The 13,893-nt window shown below is 42.0% G+C and overlaps 1 protein-coding gene and 1 long non-coding RNA gene across 3 annotated transcripts in view; both read right to left on the bottom strand.

The window, feature by feature from the left end:
• Positions 1-7,776, bottom strand: part of GPR176 (G protein-coupled receptor 176) — a 123,677-nt gene extending 115,901 nt beyond the window's left edge. The window contains exon 1 of one of the 2 annotated variants that reach the window (XM_059890436.1): positions 7,605-7,669. Coding sequence is in view for 1 of the 2 variants with exons in the window: in NM_001192616.1 (NP_001179545.1) it covers positions 7,605-7,776 (172 nt within the window). In the remaining variant the exon portion in view is untranslated. Of the gene's footprint in view, positions 1-7,604 lie in introns of both variants that reach the window. The other variant, NM_001192616.1, reaches the window with a different exon arrangement.
• On the bottom strand, positions 1,397-7,115 carry LOC132346360 (uncharacterized). The gene is made up of 2 exons (XR_009496179.1): positions 5,799-7,115; positions 1,397-4,667 (listed from the first exon to the last, which is right to left on the bottom strand). It is a non-coding gene; the product is annotated as an uncharacterized lncRNA (long non-coding RNA).
• Positions 7,777-13,893: the final 6,117 nt, after the last annotated feature.

The raw sequence follows: 13,893 nt of genomic DNA on the forward strand, positions 1-13,893 counted from the left end.
GGCGTCTAGAATGGTGTATCCTTTCCAGAAGGTTTTCAATTTATTTCACCCAGATCTATCAAAGGAATCATTATCCTGGCAGCTATAGCCTTACAAAATATATTTCTTAAAGAATAAGACCTGAAAGTCTAAAGTACATCTTGATATACGGGCTGCAGAATGGGTATTGTGTTAGCAAGCATGAAACCAACATGAATTTCATTGCACATCTTCATCAGAGCTCTTGGGTGACTAGGTGCCCAAGAGCTCATTGTTAATGACCAGTAATATTTTAAAAGGAATCTTTTCCTCTGAGCAGTAGGTCTCAACAGTAAGCTTAAAGTATTCAGTAAACCATGTAAATAGATGTGCAGTGATTTCGGTTTTGGGTTCCATTTACAGAGCACAGGCAGAGTACATCTGGAATAATTCTTAAGGGCTCTAGGATTTTCAGAATGGTGAGTATCAGCTTCAACTTCAAGTCACCAGCTACATTAAACCCTAATAAGTGTCAGCCTATTTGAAGCTTGAAGCCCAGCTCTGACTTCTCCTTTCTAGTTATGAAAGTCCTAGATGGCATCTTCTTCCAATACAAAGTTGTTTTGTCTACACTGAAAGTCTATAGGTTAGTGGCCACTTTTATTCATTATCTTAGCCAGATCTTCTGGATAACTTACTGCAGTTTCTATATTAGCACTTGTTGGTACACCTTGCACTTTTATGTTATGAAGATGTCTTCTTTCCTTAAACCTTATCAATCAACCTCTGCTAACTTCAAACTTTTCTTCTGAAGCTACCTTACCTCTCTCAGCCTTTACAAAATTGAATAAAGCTAGGGCTTTGCTCTGGATTAGGCTCTGGCGTAAGAGAATGTAGTGGCTGGTTTGATCTTCTACCCAAACCACTAAACTTTCTCCATATCAGCAATAAGGCTGTTTTACTTTCTATTTATGTATTCACTGGAGTAGCATTTTTAATTTCCTTCAAAAATTTTTCTTGCATTTACAACTTGGCTAACTGTTTAGCACAAGAAGCCTTACTTTCACCCTATTTTAGCTTTCAGCATGTCTTCCTCACTAACCTTAATCATTCTAGCTTTTGATGTAAAGTGAGATACATGCAATTCTTCCTTTCACTTGAACACTTAGAGGCCAGTGCAGGATTATTAACTGGCTTAATTTCAATACTGTTGTGTCTCAGAGAATACAGAGATGAAAGGAGAAGGAAACAGATAGGAATGGCTGTGCAGTACAGTGCATAGCTAGGGCTCAGGATATTTGGAGGAAATGAGAAGCAACTACTATGGATATGTGATTTCTTTGGGGGGCAGGTATTAAAAAGTTTCCTGAAATTAAATAGTGGTGATGGCTGCATAATTCCATGAATATACTAAAAACCATTGAACCATATACTATAATTGGGTGAAATGTGTAATACATAAATTTTAATTTTAATAGTTTTTTTTTACATTTTCACAGTAGAATTTCCAGAAGAATTGGTAAATTCAAGGCCTAGAAAGGAAAAACAAAGGATTATCAAAAGCATTTCATTCAGATGGAAGTCAGACTGCTTTCCTGCATATTACAGATAACATTATAAAAGAATGGGGTGGTGAAATGCATATAGCACATGGAAATCAAAGGCAACATGAGGCAGCTTGAGTCAGTATATTAGGAGTTCATCTACCCAGACTGATAACTATTGACCTCACCACTTTAAACTCCTTAGGTCAATTCAGGACACCATATTCTTGAAGTAGTCTACTAGGCTTCTAGACATACCAAAAACAGAAAAAAACAGGTATAATAAGGCTGATGATATCACATTATTACTGGCTATAATTATGGTAAAGATATTTATCATGATATATATATTTATATCATGCAAAGAACATTTTATGCAAAGATGGGCAGAATAAAGGACAGAAACAGTATAGACCTAACAGAAGCAGAAGATATTAAGAAGAGGTGGCAAGAATAGGCAGAACTATACAGAAAAGATCTTAATGAGTCAGATAACCACAACGGTGTGGTCACTTACCTAGAGTAAGACATCTTGGAGTGCGAAGTCAAATGGACCTTAGGGAGCATCACTACAAACAAAGCTAGTAGAAGTGATGGAATTCCAGCTGAGCTATTTCAAATCCTAAAAGATGATGCTGTCAAAGTGCTGCACTCAATATGCTATCAAATCTGGAAATCTCAGCAGTAGCCACAGGACTGGAAAAGGTCAGTTTTCATTCCAATCCCAAAGAAAGGCAATGGCAAAGAATGTTCAAACTACCACGCAATTGGCACTCATTTCACGCACTAGCAAAGTAATGCTCAAAATTCTCCAAACAAGGCTTCAACAGTATGTGAATCAAGAACTTCCAGATGTTCAAGATGGATTCAGAAAAAGCAGAAGAACCAGAGATCAAATTGCTAACATCCACTGGATCATAGAAAAAGCAAGAGAGTTTCAGAAAAACATCTACTTCTGCTTTATTGACTATGCCAAAGACTTTGACAGCGTGGATCACAACAAACTGCGGAAAATTCTTCAAGAGATGGGAATTCCAGACCACTTTACCTGCCTCCTGAGAAATCTGTATGCAGGTCAAGAAGCAACAGTTAGAACCAGACATAAAATAATGGACTGGTTCCAAATCGCGAGAGGAGTACATCAAGGATGTATACTGTCACCCTGCTTATTTAACTTACATGCTGTACATGTAAGTATATCATGAGAAATGTTGGGCTGGATGAAGCTCAGAATGGAATCAAGACTGCTGGGAGAAATATCAATAACCTCAGATATACAGATGATACCACCTTAAAAGCAGAAAATGAAGAGTAACTAAAGAGCCTCTTGATGAAAGTGAAAGAGGAGAGTGAAAAAGTTGGCTTAAAACTCAATATTCAAGTAACTATAAATCATGGCATCCAGTCCCATCACTCCATGGAAAATAGATGGGGAAACAATGAAAACACTGACAAACTTTATTCTTCTGGGCTCCGAAACCACTTCAGACAGTGACTACAGCCATGAAATTAAAAGATGTTTGCTCTTTGGAAAAAAAGATATGACCAACCTAGACAGCATATTTAAAAGCAGAGACATTACTTTGCCAACAAAGGTCCATCTAGTCAAAGCTATGGCTTTTTCAGCAGTCATGTATGGATGTGAGAGTTGGACCATAAAGAAAGCTAAGTGCTTAAGGACTGATGCTTTTGAACTGTGGGGTTGGAGAAGACTTTTGAGAGTCCCTTGGACTGCAAGGAAATCAAACCAGTCAATCCTAAAGGAAATCAGTCCTGAATATTCATTGGAAGGACTGATGCTGAAGCTGAAGCTCCAATACTTTGGCCACCTGATGCAAAAAACTGACTTATTAGAAAATACCCTGATGCTGGCAAAGATTGAAGGCAGGAAGAGAAGGGGATGACAGAAAACAAGACGATTGGATGGCACAGCAACTCAATGGAAATGAGTTTGAGCAAGCTCTGGAGATGGTGAAGGACAGGGAAGTTTGGCATGCTGCAGTTCATGGAGTTGCCAAGAGCTGGACACTACTGAGCAACTGAACAACAACAACAATATATTTATTATATTATAGTATCATATATATTATCATATTTACTATCATATATAGTGTGTGTGTGTGTGTGTGTATGCATGCTCAGTTGTGTCTGACTCTTGGTGGCCTCATGGACTGTGGATTGCCAGGCTTCTCCATCCAGGGAACTTTCCAGGCAAGGATACTGAAGTAGGTTGCCATTTCCTACTCCAAGAGATCTTCCTGACCTAGGGATTGAACCCACGTCTCTTGCATCTCCTGCACTGGCAAGCGAATTCTTTACCACTGAGTCACCAGGGAAGCCACATATATATATACATATATATGTATGTATGTATGTATACAGACTTAATATTACATTGTTATTGGCTATAATTATGGCCAACATACTATATTGTATATAATTATGAAAAATCATCCTTGTATGAATGAACACATCCTTGCCTTATGAACACAAACTAGCAGTAACATTGTTTCTCTCAAAAATTTAACTAAGGAGCTCCAAGAACTATCCAGCTATTAACTGGTTAATTTCAACTAGTATCAAAAGCACAAATATATTTCTCTGTCAAATAAGTGCCATGAACACTGCTGGTACTCAATATAATTTTGCTGAATGATTACAGACAATCATGAACAAAAATAGTGTTCTCCATATCATTGGTCAAATCAATTCAACATATAATTTCCCTCCCTCTTTCCTTTGAAATTATTACTTCCATGACCATCTCAAGAAATCACACAACAGACAACTTGAACCTTTATTTGAGGTCATCAACTTCACATAGGTATAGTCTGTTTACAGTAGACTATTGCTAAAGAAAAGGGAGATAGGTTAAAATTAAGAACAGCACATATGGTGGTTTGGCAAGAGGATGGCAGGCTGATTTTTTCTATTTTAAAATAAATTTCAGGGTAGGATACACACTTGTTGGCTATTGTCTACAGTGCTAATTTTCTTTAAATAAGAGCAAATTCATTTATAAAAATCTAAATGCCTCCAATGATGATAATAACAGGTAAGAGGCAATCTGTCCAGAAGCAGCTGAGAGGTAATACACTAGGTCACAGCCACTGACCTTTTTCAAGTCAAAGCACCAGAATGGGTCCAGCTCTCCAGGTCCTTGGACTGTGAATCCAAAGAGAATAAGGGAAAAGAAAAAGATCAACTCTGAGGAGTTAGATCCAAGACATTTATTGGAAATGATGGTTCCAATTCTTTTTTTGTCTTTGATTTCACATTGCTCACTACTAATGCTATATATTTATCAAAGGGCAAACTAAACTATTTGATTCTCTTTCAACATCTACAGTATATCTGAAGACATCCCAAGATGTTGCACAAAAAGGCTGAGAGACACTCACATAAACCTTCAAAAGGCATTATTTGAATAATATTATATACAATTCTCGAGTTCATTTTCAACACAGCAAATAATGTTCTCTAGAGTTGAAATATTATAGCTATTCCTTGACGTTATTTTTTCTCATACAAGGCACTAAAACAGTTTTCAAAAGAAGCTGTAAGATGTCAACAGTACAAAGAAATTTTCACATATAGCAGGTTTCTGGAAATCCCAACAAAAAAATCTATGTTGACAATATGGAAAGTATATTTGAATTTACTTAAAGGGAAAAATTCATTCTCCCATGTTTAGAGGCAAGGGAAACAAGCAGATTAAATCAGTGTCATATGCTATTCCAAATACTGTTCACTCTTCTGTTTACTTTTTATCCTAGATTCTTCTGGGATAATTTTTCTCTGTTTTGGGGCTTCATGAAACTAGGCTTCCCAAGTTTACTTGCCATGCAACTGACTACACGTGGCTCTGGAACTTAAGCTCTGAGAGCCTCAACTGGCATTTACCAGGATTTAATGACATAGACATGTCTGTATGGGTCAAATCCTCAGAGAACAATGAACCAATAATACCAGTAACAAGTGCACAGGGCAATGCTACGTAGCTAAGCTTTTATGAAAACCAGAAATGCCTTTCACGTTTGCACAAGTTCTCTGACTTTCGATTTCTACAAATTTAACCATATTTATACTTCTTATAAAAAATAAAAAGGAGCAAATGGAATTCTCTCTCAGAAGGGCTTAAGTCATGTGTAAGGGAGAATCCTGACTAGGTCAAGTCAAGTATAAACCAAAGATCAGGAGCAAAATCAGTCTTCTCTTTGAAGATATCCATAAAAGCAGTTTTTGCATGTCAATTAAAGTGCTGTGTGGAAAAAGTTCAATTAAGGGCATATTTACCTAGGAATTCTTGAATCCAATGCAAGTTACCAGAACTGAAAGTACATGGGAAGCAAAGCATTAGTTAACTGTGCATTGTTGGTTCTGTCCTTTATATACATGCTGTTTTCTATTTCAACAGTACTAAAGTTTTTAGATTCAACCTCTGAGAAAATTTCTCTAGGCACCATCTTTCTTCAGGGTTAAAGCCACCAATGAAAAAAACAAAACATTCTCTATATATATTCTCTGCATATATATATATGCAGAATAAATGCAGAAATAAAAATGCAGCCACTTCTACTGCCTCCCCAATAATAATCTACTCTTTAAGTAAATGTGGCAATACTAGAATTTAACTCTCAAAAATCTGTAGTGCATTGTGCCTGATACCCAGTTGGCGTTCAGTGTTTACTGTTTGTTAAATGAATACTGAAAATATTTGGGACACAAGCTTTTGCTTTGTTATTGTGCATATGTATTCCACTCATAAAAACACACAACATACACACATAAATCTATATATAGCCCATTAGTGTCACCTCCTGAAAACGTCCTCATGACAAAAAGTGAAAGATAAATGGGACAGGATGATGACAATTACAGAAGTTACATAAAGAAATTAAAAACAATTCTTTCATAGTCTGTTTTTTTATTTACTACGGTGTGTTATTCTTTCTTTTTCTTTTAAATTGGGGTATAGTTGATGTTTCATGGTCTTTTTGATGTCAATGATCTTGGTTTCCATGGAAATTCACAGGTGTCTACAAAAAAGTAATCCATTCCTACTTTGAAACTTTAAGACTGTTCTTGGCCATAATATCACACATAATTACAATCTTTTCACAACCTTTAAATGCCATTATCAGAGAATTTATATTTGAAAGGAAGCACATATTTACAAGTAATATGCAACATGAACAACAAAATGGAAGAAAAGCTTTGACAAACGTAGACAGCATATTAAAAAGCAGAGACAAAAATGAATATTCATTGTATCATTTATCATTGAAAGAGTAGCTACCATAAGTTCAGGTAATTCTCACATTAGTGCACTAATATTTTTACTAACCACTCATTTCATTTCGTTGGTCTTTTCCTCCCCCAACAAGTATTCCTAAATTTGTTGTGTGTAGTGTTTTGTGTTTTTTCTCCTGCCTTTATCCTGTACTTTAAAAACAAAAAAAACCTAGGGAGAAAAGTATATTGGGATTTTTTTCGTTTCGGGGTTTAAAAATATCTGAAGGCAACACAGAGCTTAACTCCACAAGGTTGTTTACCAGGAGGTTGGTGTTCCGAAGAAGTAAGCCATTTTTTTTTAAAGCGTGCAAAATAAGGTTCTTGGGCGGGGGGGGGGGGGGGGGTGTACAAAAATGTATACAAAGAATAGATAGGAGCGCAAAACACATCAGTCATCAGCAACAGAACTGAAGCTTTGTGGCTCTGTATTTGTAAAGAAGAGGTCGGGGCCAGCGCCCCGCCATGGTACCCAGGATGTTAAGTATGATGGGCACAACCCCGTGCCCATCCCAAAGCGGTCCTCAAAAAGCCGCCTGGAGAGGTTGACCTCGGCCGGGACCAGGCAACTGGTCCTCCACTCTGGACCAAACCCTACCGGAACTCTTGTTTCCAGCTTGGGCGCTGCAGTCGACCATCCCTGCTTAACTTCCCTTCAGTTACCCTGGCATTCTTAAACTGCCTTCAACTATTTGCACTTTTTCCAGGCATCCCGAAACCCAAGGAGGCTCCAGCGACCCCCGATCCCGGCTCTCCGAGCCTGAGCTCTCGGGGAAGCCCACCCGGGAGGCGCCCCGGCGGGCGGCTTACCGAGCAGCGAGCCTATGAAGATGACGACTTGCACGGTGGTGGTGAACTGGCGGTACAGCTGCGCCTCGCCAAACTCCCCGAGCGCGCTGCGGTTGGCGCCCGCCACCTCGGCGCTGGACGCGTTGCGCGGCTCGCTGGCATTTCGGGAAATCCAGCTACCGTTATGGCCCATGGCGAGGCTGGGGCTCCCGCTCAGTCGTCGCCCGCCCGTGCGCTCGCCTGGGACCCCGGCGCCACCTTCTCCAGCCCCGGGCGTGGAGGAACGCTCGGGTGCCTGGTGGAGCCCTGGAGAACCCCGGGCAGCCGCGGGTCCCCTCAGGTCTCCACATCGCCAGCCCCGACTCCTGGGAGGCGGGGAGCTGAGAGGGCGAGGCTTCGCCCCATGCCCGCTCCCTCCCGGGTCCCCGTCAGCAGCCACATGAAGGCGGCACGGTCAGAGCCCGCCAAGCGTCGTCCGTCCCTCCTGGGTGGTCAGCTCCGCCAAGACCACTTAGCAGAGAGGGAAACACAGGTTTCTGATCGTCAAGGAGGGCGCTCTTTGCTCCCGCCGCCCTCTTCAACCTCAGCTCCTACCACCGAAGGTCCTCTCGAGTCTCCTCAGACTGACATACTCAGGCCCTCTCCTCAGAGGGAAGAAAACATTTGGCTGAAGCCCTTTTTCAGTTCTGCTGGCTTCGAGGCTAGATGGCCATGGGAAACCCGGAAAATGGCCAAGTCAAACGCTTGGAGTCCTGAGGGGACCCTGGAGCCCCTCACAGCGCTCATGGTCAGGGTGAAAAGCTCTGAACCTCTCCAATAGCCTCGCCCTCAACGCCCGGCCCAGCTGTCCCTCAGAATGCCCGCGAGGTCTCCTGCCCAGCCCCTCGCTGAGTGCTCAGACCTCCTGCCTCAGAGCGAGCTGCAGGGATCTTGTTCTGCAGCCCCTTTGCTTCTGCACGGCCCAGTGCCCCGTTTCCTGGACCCGCTCCGGCTCTCAGCTGCAGCGAGAGAGCCTCCAGACTTTGCGGGGACACGAGAAGACACCCCTAGAAGTGCAGAGCCACCGTTTGCGAAGGCACCGGACTCCTGCCGTGCGCCTGGGGCAATGGGGAGCGCGCGGCTCGCGAGCGCGGTCACGTGACGCGCGCGGCCCCGCCCTCACGCTCAGCCTAGGAGAGAGGAAGGACGGCGCCATCTTGCCCCCCCTCCCACCAATCATCCTGATAGCCTAGACGGGGGGGGGGTAATGGCAGACACTGAGGAGCCGGGTCTGGCTCCGGTGGACAAGCCCGGTTCTCCTCCGGGGCTTCGCATGTTTTAATGCTGTCGTTAACTACTCCTTATCTCTTCAGCTGGGGCTGCCTGAGGCTGATAATTCCATGTCGTCGTTGCCACCTGGGCACGGAGCCCAGTCTCCTCCATCAGGCCTTGGGTGTAGCTGAAGTTATTTAAGAAAGATGGGATTTCTGTGTACGAGACAGCAAAAGAGACACCGATGTATGGATCAGTCTTATGGACTCTGTGGGAGAGGGAGAGGGTGGGGAGATTTGGGAGAATAGCATTGAAACATGTATAGTATCATGTATGAAACGAGTCGCCAGTCCAGGTTCGATGCATGGTACTGGATGCTTGGGGCTAGTGCACTGGGACGACCCAGAGGGAGGGTAGGGGAGGGAGGAGGGTTCAGGATGGGGAACGCGGGTATACCTGTGGCGGATTCATTTCGATATTTGGCAAAACTAATACAATATTGTAAAGTTTAAAAATAAAATTAAAAAAAAAGAAAGATGGAATTTAGAAATCCAGTGCACTAGTTTCCTGGGCCTTTTCATTTAGTCCCATTTCGTGGTGCAGTAGTAAAGAATCCGTTTGCCAATGCAAGAGGCATAAGAGACTAAAGTTCCATCTCTGGGTGGGGAATATCCTGTGTAGTTGGAAATGGCAACCCGCTCCAGTATTCTTGCCTGGAAAATTCCATGGGCAGAGGAGCCTGGAGGTCTACAGTCCACGGGTCACACACGCATAGGGTACAACCCATAGGGACACACACACACACACACACACACACACACACACTCACTCATAGGATGCAGTCCGTAGGGACACACACACACACACCCCATAGGGACACGCACACACATACATAGGGACACACACACATAGGATGCAGTCCGTAGGGACACACACACACACACACACCCCCAACCCCAACAGGGTGGATTCTGGGATTGAGGAGTGAGCAAGCTGGGATGACCAAGTAAACGAGAAAAAAATGGCACAGAGAAGCCTAATGGGAAAAGGAACAGGTATGGCATCCAAGCAGATGATCGGGGGAAAAGAGAAAAGGAGAAATGAGATGAAAAGACAACTAAAAATTTGCCTGTTTGACCTTTTTTTTTTTTTTTTTTTTAATAAGTGAAGGACACAGTAGAGGGCTTTGACATAGTGCTGGGTAGGACTAGGTCCCAGGACAATAACTTACAAATTGATTAAAATTACAGTTATTTCTTGGTTGTCTCAAGACTAATCATGCCACCATAGGGCTACTTCTCTTTCCCTGGTAACCCTAATTACTTTTCTTTTTTTTCTTATTTAAATCGGAGGATAATTACTTTACAATATTGTGATGGGTTTTGCCATACATCAACATGAATCAGCCTCAGGCATACATGTGTCTGCTCCCTCTTGAACCCCCCTCCCACCTCCCTCTGCACCTAATTACTTTTCTTGAAAGGGCTCTCTGAAGACCTACCTTCTTCAGTCTTCCCAGTGTTAGCATATGGGTGCTGATAAGTATTTCCATACCTATAGAAAGATATAGGATCCATTTATGTTCAAAAGAATTCCTGGGTTCCACCTTTCTTGGTTATGTATCAAAGAGCAGGAAGGGACTTGGGTAAGGGAAAGAAGAGATGGAATAGGACTGGAGATAACTGCAAAGACCAAGGGGAAGGTTGGGGGGAAGTAAGGAGGAGCCTATGAGTTTTATTGCCCCCTTCCTTCTTCCCTTTCATCATTGATTGTCTCTTCCTCCTCCCTCATGTCCCCAACACTGCACTGTCACATGTCCCTGCATGGCCTTGCACTAAAGGTGGAAAGAAGAAAAAAGCTGGGAGTGTTTTGCATTAGTAAACCCAAGCAGCAGTGTGCTAAGAAAAGAGGTATCCTTATGGCTGCTGGCTACTCATCTGGACTAAGTAGTTCTATTTCCAAATGGCTATTACTATACTTATACAACAGACATAGACAATTCAGGTTATTATGCAAACATCACTAGTGTTCAGTGGTATCTCATTCTCCTTCTTTTCGGCATTTGTAGTTATTGTTTAGTCACTAAGTCATGTCCAACTCTTTTGTGACCCCGTGGACTGCAGCCCACCAGGTTCCTCTGTACATGGAATTTCCCAGGCAAGAATACTGGAGCAGGTTGCCATTTCCTTCTCCAGGGGATCTTCCTGACTCAGGCATAGAACCCAGGTCTCCTGCATTGCAGGCAGATTCTAGACTGTCTAAGCCTTATCGGCATACAGAAAACTATTTTTCTTATCTGCCCCTGCAGATGGGCAAGGTCATGTGACGACAATAACTAATGATATGTAAGCAGAAGTGACAAATCATTTCTGGGCAGTGGTAGTGAAAAGCTGGTTGTGATTCTCAAGTCTCTCTGCTGCCTTCCATTGTGATTGTGGAAGGGGACTTGTGTTGAACTGGAAGAGCTGAAATACTGAAGCAGCCTGTGCTTCTGAGTCACCATATTGGGAGGGCGGGTATTGCAGATGCCCTCAAGATCCACCCAGACATAACATAAAATTTTATATAAGCAAGAAATAAATATTTATTATACTAAACAACCAAGATTTTTGGAGCTGCTCATTATCAGGGCATAAACCAGGCTATCCTGGCAGATAGAATCCTGAAAACTGGGGCCTGCATATTTAAGAGAGCATAGACTTTATTTCTGGAGAATAGAAGGTGAGTCAGGACTTAAAAAAAAAAATCTGTGTATATTGGTAGCAATAGGATATCCTAGGTGCTTGTAAAATGAAAGTGGTAGCTCATAATAAAGCCCCTGGGCATCTCTGAATTAAATTATTGGATTTTTCATGTCCAAAAACCTACCGGTCTCCAATAAATTTGTCATTTAAATAGCTTCTTTGGGGAGTATTTAAGCTTAGCATACTCAGATTGTCTCTTTACACAGACAAACCTACCAACTCCCTCAAGGGAAAGAGTATAATATGGGGGAGGGGGCAAGGAGGAGAGACATGATGGTGTCAGTTGGACCTGGGTTTTAATGCCTATTGCCCCATTTCTACTTGTGACACTGGGCAGTTACAGGACCTCTCTAAGCACAGTTTCCTCCTCCATCAAATAGGGATAAAGAATGCCTATTTTGCAAGGCTGTTTAGAGGACAATAAAATACTAGTTCAGTTCAGTTCAGTCGCTCAGTCATGTGCGACTCTTTGCGACCCCATGAATTGCAGCATGCCAGGCCTCCCTGTCCATCACCAACTCCCAGAGTTCACCCAAACTCTTGTCCGTCGAGTCGGTGATGCCATCCAGCCATCTCATCCTCTGTCATCCCCTTCTCCTCCTGCCCCCAATCCCTCCCAGCATCAGAGTCTTTTCCAATGAGTCAACTCTTCGCATGAGGTGGCCAAAGTACTGGAGTTTCAGCTTTAGCATCATTCCTTCCAAAGAACAATAAAATACTAAATTAATGAAAATCTCTAACAGTACCTGGCACATCATAGGAAATCAATAAAGCATAACTGTGTAAGATTGAATCCTGTTTACTGATGTTTAAAGATGACAAATATAAAAAAAAGCATTATCTGTCAACATTTTAAACAATTCTATCTTTGTAGACATGAATAAAATACTGCTGAACAAGTCCTGTATTTTTAAAAAATGGAAGAACCACTTATTTTGCTACTAACAAAGGACACAATTGGCTTTCAGAGAAACTTTGTTTGAAGATTTAGAAGTTCAGGATTTAGCTTTTACACTATTGGGTTAAATACATTTACTTTATAGTTTTTAGTCTGGTGTAAGTTAAATTATCATTAAAGCAATTATTTGTTTAAAAGATCCTAAGACAGTCCTTTTCATATTCCAAATTATCTCAATATGTGGACTAGGAAATGGTTTTCTACTGATATGCATCTATAATTCTTAATGCAGTTTCTCGATCTGTAATAGTCATTGTACCTATAGATTGCCATTAAATTCATCCAGAATACCTAGAAAGTGAAAGACTGAATACCTCTTCCCCCAGAAAGCCTCAGTAATTTCACACACACATATACACTTAGTGATTATAAAGCAACCTGATTAATTTTTAATAGCAAGTATGCCAAAAATAAAATATCCGTAACAAGGAGATCCAACCAGTCCATTCTGAAGGAGATCAGCCCTGGGATTTCTTTGGAAAGAATGATGCTAAAGCTGAAACTCCAATATTTTGGCCACCTCATGCGAAGAGTTGACTCATTAGAAAAGACTCTGATGGTGGGAGGGATTGGAGGCAGGAGGAGAAGGGGACGACAGAGGATGAGATGGCTGGATGGCATCACTGACTCGATGGACGTGAGTCTCAGTGAACTCCAGGAGTTAGTGATGGACAGGGAGGCCTGGCGTGCTGCAGTTCATGGGGTCACAAAGAGTCGGACACGACTGAGCGACTGATCTGATCTGATCTGATTATCTATCACCTTTAAAAATGTCACCTTGGGAAACTGTTTAACTGTTGAAGAACAGTATGATTTCTCAATACTTTGGGGGGACTCTCTTTTATACTTTATTTTTATAATTACCATCACTTCATGGCAAGTAGATGGGGAAACAGTGGAAACAGTGGCTGACTTTATTTTTCTGGGCTCCAAAATCACTGCAGATGGTGATTGCAGCCATGAAATTAAAAGACACTCCTTGGAAGGAAAGTCATGACCAACCTAGACAGCATATTAAAAAGCAGAGACATTACTTTGCCAACAAAGGTCCATCTAGTCAAGGCTATGGTTTTTCCAGTGGTCATGTATAGATGTGAGAGTTGGACTATAAAGAAAGCTGAACACAGAAGAATTGATGTTTTTGAACTGTGGTGTTGGAGAAGACCCTTGAGAGTCCCTTGAACTGCAAGGAGATCCAACCAGTCCATCCTAAAGGAGATCAGTCCTGGGTGTTCATTGAAAGGACTGATGTTGAAGCTGAAGCTCCAATAGTTTGGCCACCTGATGCAGAGAGCTGACTCATTTGAAAAGACCCTGATGCTGGGAAAGATTGAAAGCAGGAGGAGAAGGGGACGAC

The sequence above is a fragment of the Bos taurus genome, chromosome 10, assembly GCF_002263795.3.
Source record: "Bos taurus isolate L1 Dominette 01449 registration number 42190680 breed Hereford chromosome 10, ARS-UCD2.0, whole genome shotgun sequence".
NCBI classification, from domain to species: domain Eukaryota; kingdom Metazoa; phylum Chordata; class Mammalia; order Artiodactyla; family Bovidae; genus Bos; species Bos taurus.